Source organism: Furipterus horrens, unplaced genomic scaffold (assembly GCF_987537825.1).
Source record: "Furipterus horrens unplaced genomic scaffold, mFurHor1.1.pri manual_scaffold_9, whole genome shotgun sequence".
NCBI classification, from domain to species: domain Eukaryota; kingdom Metazoa; phylum Chordata; class Mammalia; order Chiroptera; family Furipteridae; genus Furipterus; species Furipterus horrens.
Window position 1 is genome coordinate 49,639,329 of NW_028327179.1, and position 16,618 is coordinate 49,655,946.

The 16,618-nt window shown below is 37.4% G+C and overlaps 1 protein-coding gene across 3 annotated transcripts in view; it reads right to left on the minus strand.

The window, feature by feature from the left end:
- RELN (reelin) overlaps positions 1–16,618 on the minus strand; it is a 650,203-nt gene that overhangs the window by 30,378 nt on the left and 603,207 nt on the right. For all 3 annotated transcript variants that reach the window (XM_090287313.1, XM_090287314.1, XM_090287312.1), the window contains exons 47-52: positions 11,463–11,603; positions 9,997–10,174; positions 8,221–8,414; positions 4,697–4,953; positions 1,362–1,516; positions 124–338 (exon numbers count right to left, since the gene is read on the minus strand). In XM_090287313.1, the coding sequence (XP_090143439.1) occupies positions 124–338; positions 1,362–1,516; positions 4,697–4,953; positions 8,221–8,414; positions 9,997–10,174; positions 11,463–11,603 (1,140 nt within the window). The remainder of the gene's footprint in view (positions 1–123; positions 339–1,361; positions 1,517–4,696; positions 4,954–8,220; positions 8,415–9,996; positions 10,175–11,462; positions 11,604–16,618) is intronic.

Consider the following 16,618-nt stretch of genomic DNA (forward strand, 5'->3'; position numbering starts at 1 on the left):
CAATAGAGTCTTTAGACTTAGGAGGAAGACAACAATTTACCCACAATTACATAGAATTTGAAGCTCAACCATAATCTACTTCTCGATGATTGGAGCCAGGCTTTATTTTAATCTTCTACTTACTTTCCCACTAAGCTTTCAGGGAGTGAGTAGGTGATCCTTTTCCATCCTTTAGTTGGAAAGAATACAGATGGCTGCGAAACACTTCCAGAGCATTTTGGGTCTGCAGGTAAGCACTGAGGGACCAGGTAATTCCAGCTCACACCGAAGTCAGTGGAGTATTGCACATGAATTTGATTCTGGGCAACTTTTTCAGACACTTTACATCCAACAGAGATCTAATAAACATAAAAGATAGATTGTTAATATATTAAACTCATATTACATGTTTCTACTCTAAGGACCTGGCACAAGAAAGTTGCTGAGCACTTGATAGACACTGCATGACATCTATTCTGTATTTTCAGGTTCATTATTTGTTCTGCTGATAGGTGAGAAAGTTGCTCAAGGTGATAAATTATAGAAAATGCCAAATGTATTTTGCAGGGAGTTTGGAAAGAAGCTGAAACCTGTGTTTTTGCTGGCTGATTGCCTTGGAAGGCCTTGGCCCTCTCTTACAAATTGTTGTTTGTTGTGCTAATGGTCTGGCACTTCTATTTGGCACAATGCTGACCAAGATGGATTGCTAACAACTTTACCAAGTTTACTATTTTGTCTTACAATTTATGACTCTCAATAAATGACTTTCAACTACAAGTGAGACACAATGAAGTAATAAGAGAAGGTGCTTTTAATAATGTCCAGCACCCTTTGTTGATGGAGGTAACCATAATGCCACATTTGTTGCTAATACAGTGGGACTAAGATAGACAGAATAAATTGGTCGACAAAAAATCTTGGCCAAAATTGACGTTAGTATTAATGCTATTCATACCCTTGTTTTTCATAACTTTCTTTCTTCAGAAACATTAAAATGCTCTTGTAAAAAAGTAGATATCAGTATAATAGCTTTAATATTCTCTTTAAAGACTGCCTAAGCTGTATAATGATTTAATTCAGGGAACTGGAATCAGTATCCTACATATTTATTATCAATATTTGCTCTATCAGTATTTACCCTGAGCAGGAACACTTCATTCTTATGGAAGGTTCACCTTGAAATAGTTCAGAAATAAAATACTTTGAAGTCATTAACTTATATACTATCGAATTTTATATTACCTAAATATTAAATTTTACTTTTCAAAGTATATATTAAGTCAGTGAAATATGCTATTAGAGGACCTTTGTCTCTTTATTTTTTTCATTTTTATATTGCTAGTATGTGGTTATTTGTGTAATTGAGACCATAACATTTTCACCTTGAACTGCACGATCCAGCCTTCAGTGGGAGTCAAGTCGTGAGTCACTGCATACACTTCTCTTCCATCGTGACTGCCACAAATCATGACACCATCAGGGGAGTCACAGAATCTTTCCACTGTACAATCATCATGGAAGAGCCAATGTTCACTCACTAAAAAAATAAAAGACAAAAATTTTATGACAAAAATAGTTGAGGCAAAATTTCACTTTAAGCAAGATCTAAAATTAAGTATAAGTCTTTGTGATATATATATTACATACAATCCACAGACAAAACATGAATGTAAACACATGATTTTAGGAATATGGACACTGGGAGGTTGAGATATACCTACTACCTTATATTAGTGAGTCTACATTTGGAAAAGAAGAATGTATGTATGTGTTGTAAATGAAAATCAAAGAGAAACATCTATTTTTTTCTCACGGATATTGAACTTTCAGGCAGGATCTAAAGGAGAACAAATTTTTAATAACGATAGGGGAGTGAGTGGAAGTGAGTTAGCATTCTGATAGTGCCATCTGGGTAATTAAAAAACTTGTTATCAGTCAAACTCATAGAACCAGTGGTTAAAGGGGCTGATGGGAGAGAGAAATGGAGAAGAATCCATCAAGGGGTACAAAGTTCCAGTAATAAGCTCTTGAGGTCTACTGTACAACACAGGACCTATAGTTACCAATACTGTATTATATACTTAAAATTTGCTAAGAGAGATCTTATATTAAGTGCTATTACCATAACAGAAAAATCAATATTAAAAAAGGGAGGGGGTAGGAGAAAACTTTTGGAGGTGATTGTAAATTTATGGCCTTGATTGTAGTGATGGTTTGTTTCATGGGTGTAAACTTATCTGCAAACTCATCAAGCTATGTCAATTATACATCAATGAAGTGATATAAAAAAAGCTTCTGAGAGTCTAAGGACAACTTAAGCAATAAAATTATGACTTGGTAGTGCAGAATACATCTTATTGTCTCTCTGTCTCTCCCTCCCTGTCCCTATCACTCACTCACACACACACACACACACACACACACACACACTCTCTCTCTCTCTCTCTCTCTCTCTCTCTCTCTCTCTCTCTCTCTCTCTCAATTCCCTTTTTTCTTCTGGAAGAGGTGTTTGTAACATCATGATCTTATCCCAGAAAGGTTTGAAATTAAACATATCTACAAGGTGGATCTAATTCGTGATATACTTTGATTTCATAGGTCAAACTTTTCTCTGCAAGTTCCCTGGTGAGCTCCAGTATTTGCAGTGGAGATGCACAAATGGGCATAACCAGAGGCTTGGTACCTCTGTACAAGCTGCAGGGTTGGATGGCCCCAGAGGATTCAAAGGAGACCAAAAAATGTAATTGGAATTCAGCCTTCACCTGTGTTGTGTTCTTCCAATTTTGTCTAAGCATGATACATATCTGTAAAACAAGCGGTTTATATCTGGGATTCAAATAGCTACTCCAGTACCATTATCTGTCAGTTTTCATTTCATGGGATTTGAAACTACATTCAATTCTACATCACTGATATAGGACTCAAGAGTCAAAGTGCGCAGAAATCTGATTTCAATAAGAATACCTTGAGACAGTTTATTCTGAGGTACATATTTTATTTTATGCTAGACCTCTGCAATGTTAGTGAAAGAAGGCTTACATTAATCAACTAACTCATCACTCTGTTCTGCAATACCACAAACAACTTCTCTAAGGAGATATTACAGTTTCTAGGAATATTGTTTTTGCAAGAAAGACAGGTGGCAAAAAATTTGTTCCTTCAATTGTATATTACCAACTAAGCCTAAAGTAAAAATCAGTATTTTAGGTACTCAAAAAACAATCTGTATTTGTTTTTATTCATATAGAAGCAGTACTTAAATCATTCTCTGATTATGAGCTCACTATGTAAACCATTACACAGGAAAAGAAAAAGAAAACAAATAATTTAGCAAAGTTTTGAACCAGATCTTTAAGAGAATAAGACTACCTGGTAGTAGTGAGAAAAATTTTAAGCTTTCCCTACTTAAAAGGGTGATTTTTATTAAATACATTTGTACTTGTACTACTGTGACACATGATGTACTAATAGATGAATTAATGAGAATAACTGACTATTCAACAATGTCAAAATGGTGACAAGTTATAATAAAATATTATACAGACATTAAAATGATTTTTCAAAGATACTTAAGAACATAGGAAAGTGACCAGAATTTAATTTAAATGAAAAAAGCATGCCATAAAATATGTATAATTTATGATTATAATTTTGTTAACATGTTTATATAAATGCATAGAAAAAAAAATCTAAGAAAAATACCAAAATATCAATGATGGTTATCCTCTGGGTGATTTTTCTTTTCCATCCTCATGACTTCTTGTATTTCCTTAATTTCACACTCTGAATATGTATTACTTTTATAATAAAACATTAATAATTAAGTATTTTATATTATTAAAATTCCTCAAATTTCATTTTTTTTTAAAGCATAGGTTTCATTCCTCTGGAAGGTCCTGATCAGTCTTATTATTGTAAAATACATCTTCTTTTCTATGCAAGATTCTAGGGTCAAGTTGTAAGTGATACACTCTCACCATCTGATGACTCAGTGGTGAATATTCCAATTATTTTCACTGTCTGGATGTCTGGATAACATTTAAAGTGTTGGTGAGATGTATAATTAAACATCTCTACTTGACCTGAAGATACTATGCTTTATGTAGGGTAACCATGGATGTGGTATGACAAAGCCACATACTTAATATAAGATACAACTTAAAAAAAAGTGACCAAGATAGTGTTATGAAATGAAAAGAAAACAAAACAGTGAAGATAAGAATAGCATGGGGAGATCCTTGCTAGTTCACTAGAATCACTGTGCTATGAGAATGAAGAGTAATAAGTAAGACCTTGGACACTCTCTGAAACAGAAAATGCCATCGCAAATGCATCTGACATGTACAATAGCTAAACAAAACATTTCAATATATTTCAATATTAAAACAAGTGACCAAAAGGTGTTGGCTTTCTACCTGAAGTAGAAAATGGAAACAGAAATGAAAAATTTTCTAAGAAAATAAAATACTTTTGTTAACAAAATTATAGGATGCTATTTATTAAAAACATAGCTGATGACTTGAGAGAAGGAAAAAGAAAAGATGTAGTTATGTTGTGAGCTAGGAAGGATGAGAAAAACAAAAGGGTGACCCCTCACTTTTACTGTTCCTATACCATTTGAGAATCTGTAAAAGATTTCATATTCCACTCTTTTGAAAAGACCCAATTTCAAACTGTATTTCCACTGGGTTTTTGTTTAGCATTATGAAAAATTTACCTGCAGTTTTGTCCTCCATAAACATGTCAAAAGCAATTCTCCCGACAGGGCCAGCGTCTGCGGGTGAGCGCTCATGTTGGGGCATGGGGGCACTGCTGAATGTGTCCAGCATGACTGTCCTCTGGTCTGCAGAGCCCGAGATGAGGACATTGTCGATGGCCCAGTCGTTCTGATCCAGGCCGTCATGTCTTGGCTGCCACCAGCGGAAGCGAGTAGCAATCTCTTTAGCATCAGGGGGTAGAAGGATATTCACGAATCTGTGAGAAAACAATAGTGGGGGTGGGAAAAGTCTTGTCAAAAGTCTCATGTAAGTGAAAGATTTATAACCATGTCACATGGTGAGTGAGAAGACATCAACCATGATGAACTGGTATGGTCTTATGAAGTCTCCCAAGTCACTCACTCTACTGTGGAAACATAAAGTAATCAATTCAAGTGCCCTGGAATTACTAACTTACTCAACTGTCCCTGGGCAGCCTTAGAGGGACTCCCCAATTTTCTGCTTGCCTGAGGCTCCTCTGGATCTGTAGGCCTGGAGTATATGCATATGCACTTGGGTAGACATAAGCGAATTGACTTTTTCTTTTCTTTTTGTCATCTTGGAGCTAATTTCATCTGTTTCCTTCTCTTGGCTCCTTGATTTCATTCTACTCCCAATGAATACCAGCAATTTTCTCAAAATACGTACACTGGATTGTGGCAGGACATTTTAATTCTCAGTCTGACAGTACCAGGCTGCATGTAATTATTTTATCAGTTGCCTGTGGTTTGATGTTTGACTTGTCTTTATGTATTATTGAAAACATTAGCTCAGTGAGAGCCATAGGTTAACAAGCATAGCATGACACCCCTGACTTAGTCACCAAGTACAGACATGGCAAAACATGGCTCCAGACTCCAACATGAACCTTAACCAGCTAAACATAAAGTCTAAAATACCCCTTAATCACAATTGTGCATTTAAACTCCAGGAATATATCAAACCCTTCCAAAGTTATATTCACAACTCATAGTCTGTTGGGGAAAAATAATTTCCTGAGGTTTATTCTCCTCTGCATAAAGTCTCACTTTTAATACATGCTAGTTACCCCCTTTTACTGTCAAAGGTTACCTCTTAGCATAATACTCCAGGACGGGGCCAACAAGCCCAAGTTTATCCTGTGAAGAACCCTTAAGCTGAGGGCTTGGATGATGATGCCCTTAGTTTTCATATTTCACACTAAAGAGATTTTGTTATTTTGTTTACACAGTATCTCCTTGTTGGTTTTAGTCTCCCTTCTTCTCTCTTTTATGTCTTTCTTGACGTATAGTGACCAGAATAGAAGGCAGTATTCTAGATGGGAATCGATCAAGATCTATTCAAAGCTAGGATGCTTTTAGTTGAATTTCCACCCAGTACCTGGATTTTAAATACTTTGTTTGATTATGTCCACCATTTTGTGCAACTTTTGGGTCATGGCAGCTTAATGGATCTTGGTCTTAGGGAAGGAAAGTGTAGACTGTGAGTCCTAGACCTTTACTGTAGTTACTGGCAGTTTGGAGATCATTGGTCATTAGGTAAATAATATTTTCCAAAGTTCATTTCCTTATGCATCTTAATTTTGAAGTTCATCTGTGCCTGACTCACCCCCTTTTCATGTGTTCACCTTGTAAGATCTTTCTATAATTTATCTCCATTGATTTAGCATGTTAAATTAACACTTCAAAGTGTATTAAAAAATATCAGAATATCTATCCATTCCTGGAGGGATGTACAAATCACACTTCTTTATCCAGAGCAATGATCTTTTAATAGCTTTATTTTTCTTTCCTATTTCTAAATTAGTTTCCTTTCTTTGATGAATCCTTGACCACATTTAAAAAACCTTTGGAGTGGAAATTTATCTAAGGCTTTTAAAAATTTAAATAAATAAATTATGACTGCAATTCCTATCTTGGTCAATTAGTTTCTCCTTTAGAAAACTAAAGTAGGTTAGACAGTTATGCTTTTATCCTACAGAAACATAACTTCCTTTTCCCTGTTTATAACACTGTTTAAGTATTCAGGAACTCACACTTGTGAGTCTTTACCACTTCCTCCATAAAGACCAAGAAAGTGGTTTATTTGGTCTGTCTATTATCTTCTACTAATAGATGAGCACTCTTATTTTGCACTATGACACCGTATACCACTTAGATTCTATTGGACTATTTAATTGGTATTCAACTTTAATCCAAGTGCAGGATTTAAATCTTTTGCTTGTGGCAGAGATTGCTGGCATTTCCTCAATTGCCATTCTGCCCTTCTTCTTTATAAGAAGAGCCCATCTTTTTAGGCAGGCAAACAGTCACCGGAACAGAGATAATGATTCCAGACTCCCTTGCATATGGGTGTGTCTCTGTGACAGAATTCTGTCTACTGAAATGGGAATGGAAATACGGGCATCTGTCAAGAAATGTCCTTGAAGGGAGACAGCATACCCTTCTTGCCCCATCCTCCTTCCTGCTGGCTAGAATGTGGAGGAGCTAGGGTCCCCCTTTTGGAGGCCATGTGTTGAGTATGGCTGTAGTACAAGGTAGAAGGAACTTGGGTCTCTATGCTTGTGAAATCACTGGAGTGCCCGTGGGATATTTACATAAGAGGGGAAAAAAACTTTTTGTTTACATCATTTTGGGTTTTTTGTCATTCATAGATGAACCTATTCTTAACTAATACATTTAATTTAAATGATTGTTCACAATATCTTAAAATTGCTTTTATTTTACCTAATTTGTAGCCTGTTCCTGGTTTGCCATGAACTGAGGGATTACCGCCCCCCCCCCCTTTTTTTTGTACTTATCCTTATTCTTGATTGGGCTGAATTCATTCCTCTTCTCCTCATCTTTTCCCTTCTCTCCTGTCTGCTCTCCATGCCTCCAACCTTCTCCTTTTCTCTTTCTCTCTTGTCTTACCCTCCTCTTCCTTCTTCTCCTCATACTTTAATAAATATGATCTTTTCCTTTTTAATAAACTTCTTGACTTTCCTATTAGTCACATTGATTGCTTTCTGCCCTTCAAGAATATATATATTTTAAAAAATGATCCATGCATTGTGTTAATTCAGGGTTTTAAAATAAGGAATTTAAAACTAGACTCCAGGATTCTTAAGGATATTTACATTTTATTGTGTTTATTTTCTAGCCTTCATTTCTCTAAAATGGAGTGAACATTATATAAATAAATATTTTTTCTGTTTCTCTTTTCCTGAAATGTTGTTGAACTTAATTATCACAGTCTCATGAATTTATATAGGTTTTTGTACGGGATCTATTCATAATTGGCATTGTGATAGTGTATGTTACCTTATTCTGAATTTGAAAACTAGTTGGTCTTTAAAACCTAAACCAGATGTTTATCCATCTCAAAAACCTTATCTTCATGTCAGTTTTGGGGGCACCCTCTACTGCTGGGTAAGGCTGAGGTCCCTGTGATTGGTTTACTGGCAGGTCTGACAAAGGATTTTTGCTCATTGTACTAGTTATTAGAGATAAAATAGAATACAAACCCAGGTTTACTGTACTGGTCATAGAAAATTTCCATTAGTAGGTTCCAGCTAATGCCTCCATTGACAGAATATTCCAAGAGAACACCTTGGTTACGATTGTTTGGTGTAATCAGGCATCCATACATGAAGTAAAATTGGATAAACTCTGCATTAGTGAGGTTTAGATCCACCGTGATTAACAGTCGACTGCAACCCTAAGGAAAAGCAGAATGCAACAGACAGTGAGGAGGAATTGTGACTGCAGGTCATAGGTTTTCTCTGGCTTCCATCCTTTCTGTTTTCCCTTTGTAATACAAGTCATTCAGTATTATAATATTCATTTTCTTATAATCTCTTCTCTTATAATAGCTTCTAGCATGGCCTCTAACACAGAGTAGGTACTCAGCAAATATTTTCTGAATTTTGAAATTTCAGTATTAGAACTTACTTACAAAGGGGCAATTATCTTATTCAAGGAGATTCTCTTCAGTTTTCTTACAAGCAAGATGAGAGCTGGAATAAAGTAACTGTTCTATGTTTTTACTAAACTATTCCCAGTTATTCACAGATATTTATTATAATTAGAGATAATAGATATAATGCTTTCTCTGTATTTATTTTTTAAAGTATATTTTGTTGATTATGCTGTTACAGTTGTCTCAATTTTTTTCTCCTTTGCCTCCCTCTGCCCAGTACCCCCCATTCCCTCCAGCAATCCACGCCCCCCGCCCCCCCCCCCCCCATTTAGTTCATGTTCATAGATCGTGCATTTAAGTTCTTTGGCTTCACCCTTTCCTATACTATTCTTAATACCTCCTAGTCTATTTTGTTCTTACCAATTATGCTTCTTAATCCCTGCACCATTTTGAGATAACAGTTGTAATGCTTTTTATTTAAAATTTTATAGTTGATTTTAATGTCACTTGTATTAATTCATTAATGTAGGTAGGTAGAGAGTTCTTGGTTGAACTAGGCAGAGTAATTATGAACAAACACTGCACTCTAGTCAGTGTTGTTGATTAAAAAACCCTATATGCTATATGTTCTCTTGTTACTCTTGGGCCTGAAACACTGAATTTAAATAATATTCTTCATTGGCACAATTGCAAACTCTAAGGTAGGGAGTGATAGGGAAATAAAGAGCTAACAGTGAATTTACAATTTTTTAAAATTAAATTGCCTATGAAGGCTATTTAATTATGGTATTGGAGAAATACTATTTTTAAACAAGTCATCTTTGGCAGCAATGTAGAATGAGTATAAATTTCTGAAAAAAATTTCTAACATTGCTGCTGCCATTCATAAAATAATATGCTATAAATATAAGTAGTAATTATTGACAATTATTCTTTCTCAGATAATTTACAGAAAGGATTCATTATTATTAATACATTCAGGAAACAATGAAAATCACTTTTCAGATTTTGGTTCCGTAAATCAAAAACGTGTTGCAAGCTTAAGAGTTTTCAATTATAGCATCATTAATATGGAAGACCCTCACACATGTGCAAGCACTCTCTCCCAGGATGAAAATTCACTTAGGTCCTAAAAATGTGTGCTTAAATATGCCTAATGCAGGCACTATTCTGCATAATTAAATCGTCTCAACTGGTTTGTGATAGAAAAATGATGGAAATAATTAATGTTTTCTGATACATATAAAGTTGCAAGTATAGACCAGGGTTGTATATTTAGAACTCTGCATCTTCATCAGCCAATTAAACTTCAAAAGAGACTCTACCACTTGGGGGAAACTCAGAGTATGCAGAAATGAATAACCAGTAGCTAAATACTCACCCCGCTGAAATGGAGAGCCATTCCTGAAGCCACAGCTCCACATACGGTACTTAATTTACCTCCATTCACAGTAAGCCAGTTCTGGTTGGATGGAGCTCGATTGAAGTTGTCTTTGAGTTGAATTGGAAGGGAGGTCTCGGGTTCATCACAGTACAGGCCGCCCCACTGTTCATCACAGCTGCGTGTGTAGAAAGAGAAAGGAAAAGTCTACATCAAACAAAGCCCCCACAAGTGTGTTCTCAAATTAGTGAAGCCAGTTCTTTTTCCTAGTCCATGATGATGCAAGATGACTAATCTTCACAGAGCTTGTCAGAATTCACCTGCTTTCCTTAAGAGTGCTTTAGGTTAATAATACACTGTGAATTAAATGCCCCTGGGCTTTCTGAAAGTAGTGATGTGAGCTTACAGGGGGAGAGAAGGAAGCAACTTCAAAAAATTCACTAAATCCCCCTCTCTATATGACACAGCTCTGGATGGGTGATAAACAATTGCTGCCAAACTAAACTGAAAGGCCCTGATAACTTATGGAATTAGTCTTTTTAATAGAGTCTTTGGGCCCATTGGGAATCTAAGAAACCACATTCCAAGCAGCAGAAGGTACTTTGGATAGCATCTGCCATCTCTGACCAAAGGACTCACTTTTTTGTTGGATGTGGGAACAAATATGAACACAGAACTGGTAGGCTCTGGACTTTCTGAAATCATTCTGGATGTGGGCTAGATTCACTGAACAAAAGAAAGACTTCCCAGGTGTGTAAAGATTAATGAAGAGGGGAAGAGGGGGCTATGAATTGTCTCTCAGCATCTTCATTCAGACTACCTCACTGAACAGCATAATCTTTGGAAATAAAGCACAGAGGCCTCCAGTACACAACACAACACACACACACACACACACACACACACACACACACACACACACTGACACAGACCTTATTTAGATCCTTCCAAAGATGCCAAGTATCTCTCTAAGTAAAATACTAGGCCTCTCCATCAAATATGCCAGGTAAATTAATCAGGTATTTTTATACTTTCTCATGCAAACAGCACAGGAATACCAATTAAATCACAAGTAATGGATATCATTACATACAAGTATATGCCAACCTATGTGAGAAAAATACTTACTAATGTATTTTTTTTAAGAATATAATGTACTCCTGAACCTCTCTCTTCTAATATCTGTTTCAGGGATCTGGTATATTGCAGAATCCAAAAGGAAATAAAATACAGCCAATTATAATTCAGCCTTTTCCTGACAACACAGCCATTGTTGAGTTCCTAATCTCCAAGCAAGAATGAAGATATAAGGGCCATAAACTCCATAGTTAGCTCAATATAACTTTAGGAAAAATATATAACCTAAGATAGCTTGGGAGTGATTAATAAACCAGTTTCAGAAAAATCTCCTGGCTGGAATGTGGGTCAGGAACTTTTTGCAGAAGAAAGAAAACAAATCTACTCACACACAGTTCCCTTGCATGCACCTGCCATGGCCGCTGCACATGTCTATGCAGCCATCCCCAATATAGACATTATCTATAGCCCACGTCTGCTGCTTGTCAAAAGGAGCTGGTTGATGCCAACGGAAACGAGTGGCTTGGGACCTTGGAAGAAAAAGAGAATTACAATAAAGGATGTGGTAAAAAAGAAGATGTATTCTGGTACGTTTGAACAAGTGCATGGAGGAGTGTTAACACAAATGCATGGACATCCCCACTTGTGTTCTGAACAGAGCAATCATTATTGCAATATTCTCTGCACAACTTTGAGGAACAAAAATAACCAAACTCAACTGCAGTAGCTTGAGAATGTATTTTGGACCAATGATCTCTCTGAGCCTTGTAAAAACAGACTGAAGCAGAAACTAAAACTAATCCTAAAACCAGTAGCCTCAGGAGAACAGCGAGCCCTAAATTTGCATGGGAACCACTGTGGAGTGACTCTGGGGCTGCTGCTAATTTATATTTGCAAATTAGGAGAAGATGCTGGTCCTGAAGCAGGCACAGCTCTTCTGCATTTGACTTGGAAGGAGGACATAGGTTGGATTTCAACTCCAACTTGCTCCCTAGGGCCAGACACTTTTGTGCAAAGGGCATGCTGGTCTATCTTGCAGACATTTGTGGAGGATTTTCACAATGAAATCCTTAAGAGGACAGTAGGAGTACAAATCAGAGGAATCAGTGAAACCCTAGATAACTGGATAGATATAAGAGGGAGGGTTATAAATAAGACTAGACTTATTTTTATTGACTTAAATGCAATGTAAATAAAACCAAAACAGTCATTCTCCCATTCCAGAAGCAGAAATATATTTGCTCAGTTGTACAGTTTCATGGAGTGTCTTGTTCAGAAACACAAACTTATGTTTTCAGATACACTAGATGGCAGTAAAATCCAAAAAATGCCCGAGGCTCAAGCAAGTTTGAACATTCAAGACCGATAGAGGAAATAATCAGCAAGGACCAGTTTCGTTTTTTGGACTCATATATGTTTGTCATTAACAGGTTATTAAATACTTGACTGAAATATATCTGTTACAAGCAGGACAAAAGACCAAACAATAGCAAGGTTTTCATACTTTCTAACTGAAAACACTTCCATTAAGTCTAGAAAATAGAAAAGAAACAGGTCAAAACTAGAATCTTCACACTGAAAATAAATAGTTCAGTTAGATATTTGTTATTGCACACCTGTACACTAACAGGTTTCTCTACAATCCTTCTTGCTCACCAGCCCTCATGTTACTCCCTGTAGAGCAATAACTAATCCCCTCTTATCACACCCTACTGCATTTGACTTCAGCCCCAAACTCTGCCTTGGCTCATGAGCCTCTGTATGAGGTGGGCCCTCTCCTCTAGTCCCTCATCCTGGCTACTCACTTCTGGAGCAGTACCCCTTCTCTCCATTCCCAAAACTCACAAATCTCCCACCCTTTGCCTGCATAGTCTTCCTCTCTCAGCCTGGTTAATCCCGCGTGTCCTTTAGGTCTCAGAAGAAATGCCAGGTACTCATATAGAAATTTTCTTTCTGATCCTTTTCAAAATTACATTTCTTTCATAGAAAACTTTTTTTTCCTTGTATATTATTGAGCACAATTGTAGTCATATATTTATTTGCATATGTATTTCTTAAATGTCTGTCTGATCTTCAGAAGAGTAAGTTTTAAGGGAGCAGCATTAATTCCTTTGGTTCAAAATTATATACTCAGTGCACGGTGCCTAGCACTTAGTATGTGCTCTGCAGGTACAAGAGTTGGTATCCAGGGGCTGCCATTCTCACAGGGAATTATGTGTGAAGGCCTCCTGGAATTGTGCAATTCAGTGGCTCTGCTGATCACTTAATTTTTAGTGACTAAGGTTATTAATAGCTATGCCTGTTTATGCTCAGCAATGTCTTATAAATAACATAGTGAACTCATATTTCCATAGCACATCATCACTTGGATTCTGATAACAAGTTAAATCTTATATATTTCTTCTATCTTTCCTTCGACCATAAGCTTCTGATGGGCAGGGAATATCTCTGTATTCCTTTAGGGAATATTGTTTTGTATCTTCAAGTTCTTATAGATAGTAGGCAAGTAATAAAATTTCCTTGTTCCCCTAATATCTTACACATGCTCCATCAAAGTCATATCACCTTGTATGAAAAGTAACTATTTATGTGTAATTTCCTCTGTTATTCTCCTTATTTATCATTTTATTGTTGGTGACACCTATAGATTGGGCTTCATAAACATTTACTGAAAGAATATTAATTTAACAGCAATAAATATGGCCAGGAAGAATAAAATAAGAGATGTCTTGTAGATGGGTTGGCAGGGACTGGGGAGTCACTGTGGAGGGGGCAGTGATTTGATGTCAAATGGGAAGGAAGACTTCTGTGCATTTGGAAGGTGACATGGGTGCCTAAAATGTGGTGGCTTTCTAATCATTTATTGTTTAATCACAGCTGGGCAGCTGCTTAACAGAGATTGTACAGAAGATTTAATGGCCAGATGCACTGTTGGGGTCGATACTTTTATGGGGATTTCTAGCCATGATATTTTCAAATAAGGGCTCTGACCTGTACTCTGGTACTAGTAAATTCTATGTTTATGGTGAGTAGCTTAACATATATAATGACAGGGTTAAATTAGATGATTTTTAAGGCTCTACCTCAAATGAGATTATTTTATATCCTTGGAAACAACTACACCTGGTAATTATGTGCCCATAAGTCAGGAGTATATCGTATCGGCAGCCGTCCGTCTTGAGAGACAATGGTGTAGCTTCTTAAGAGTCTATCTGCACCGCCGAGAATGGCTGTGCAGTCCGACTCGGGAGTGACACGGTATCTGTCTCCTCCTGTGTTGAATCGACATCTTACGATGACGCTGGAGTGTCCTCTCCAGTGAAGCTGAAGCTACAGAGCCTGGGCAGGGTGATATGGAGGGTCTGCTGTTGCCCATGCAGCAGACCCCCCCTCTCTTCGCAGCTGAAGGGTCCAAGGGAAAGACGGAGTCAATACAGCTTGGGTTCAGGTGCGCCGCAGGAGTTGCCGGTGTTGACTACAACGTCAAACCGCCTTAGGGACTCCGGCTCCGGATTTTCTGTCGGGGTTTACTCCCTTAGCCTTGTCCCTGAAGAGGAATGCCGCAAGGCAGCGGAGGTTTTTTGGAGTCAGAGTTTTCCTTCTCTGATGTGCCCTGACTGGAAGATCGAACCAGCGACACTTAGCTTGCAGGCCGACGCTCAATCCACTGAGCCAAACCAGCCAGGGTTCAGGAGTATATATGCTACCCAATATTATTATATAAGAAAAGAAAACACTTTCACCAAGAGGACAAATTGGAATAGAAATTAAAAATGAATGTCTGGGAGTGCATTTTCCCTTTCCACTGAAGACTGTATTTCCCTCCCTGGCTGAGTTGAAACACCAATGATGCCTCCATGGAGTGCAGAGGAGCAGACCACTGAGAAACAGAGCAGAGCTGCGTAGCTGGACAGGGGTCTGGCCCCAGGGCTTCTTCTCAACTGTGCTGTATCACAATTGAGCTGTTCTCCAGCCATGCAGCCATGAAAAAGAAAAGCAAGTTCAGAGGCTGAAATGTCAGGACATCTTATTCCCAGTCCTGTCACAACTTCACTGTGCACAGGGGCCAAATCACTTATGTTTATGTGCTGACACTTCCCCACCCATAAACTTAGGAAAATGCTATTTCCCACGCCACAAGGGTGTTGTGATAATTAATTAGTTCATGTTTTCCATGATCTACAAGTAGCTAAAGTCCCTTGGCAGGTGTCATCATTTATCCTGAAGCTTCCTTATAATGACGACCACCACCAGCTGCTTCTTGGAGTTGGGAAGAAAAGTTTCAGGACATATTTCTCCTTTTTTTCATATCCTTGAAATGCCTCCCCTTGCTTCTTTTCTGAATTTATATAATTTCCTCTCCATCTACAGCACATAGCAAGTGCTCTTAAGTGTTGTTTAATAATTAAACATCTGTTGGTAAACACTTTAAAAATGTCCCTGTAAACAGTGTGGTTTCCATCACTGCCCTCCTTGGGAACCTTTCCCCAAACCTTTTCTCTACACCTTTTAAGGTTTTGAAACACACTCACACTGCAGGGTCTGAATCTATCTATGAAGTCCTTGTCATCATTAGCATCGTCATTAGGAAAAAAGCCCTTGATAGGGAACCATACAAATATTTTTTAACCTTTTCACTATTCCCTGATGTTTCCTTTACTTTCAAAGAGATATGGAAAATACTTAGAAAACATAGCCCAACACTCCCCCTCCACCAAAGAAGAAGTTGAGGCCCAGTGCCCTCCGTCACACTGATTCACTCACAAAACTGAAACAAGGCAAGGGTTTCTTAGTTCATTATTACTTTGAATATTCATTCAGTAAATCCCTCAAAACTCCACCTCAGACTCTACAGAATAATCCTCCACCTATCACAACTCCTAAATATGAAGTTGTTTAATTACCGAAGGCTGTGTGCATTGCTGCTATGTGTAGACACATGTCTATTTACCTTGACTTCTGGAAGTCGATGTCATGACTGAAGCCTGTTACCCTCTGTTTTTGAGTTTCAGGCTCTGCAATGCCTGTCCCACCTCAAAATGTGTCTTATGTTTGCCTTATCCAAGATCCTGCCTTTATATTTGGCATAAAATATCCTCAATTATCCTATTTCTTTGTGTTAGATAAAAGTGAAGAATATTCCAAAGAAGATTATAAATGATTGATAAATGCATAAAAAGATGCTCAACATCATTAGTCACTAGAGAAATTGAAATCAAAACCACACGAGATTCAAGTGCATACCCTCTAGGATGGCTATGATAAACCAATAGCAATATCAAGTGTTGGCAAGGATGTGGAGAAATCTGAACCCAAATACACTATTGGTGGGAATGTAACATGGTGTAGCCATTGTCAGTTTCTCAAGGTGTTGAATATAAAGCTACCACCATATGATCCAGGAATTCCACTCATAAGCATATACCTGGGAAAAAGTATATATCAGGTCAATTGAACAGAGGGTCATAGCCCATGACTTACAGACACGAGCTAGAGAAAAAGTAGGCTCTAGAAAAGAAGCATGAACTTTGATACCAAGAGTGTG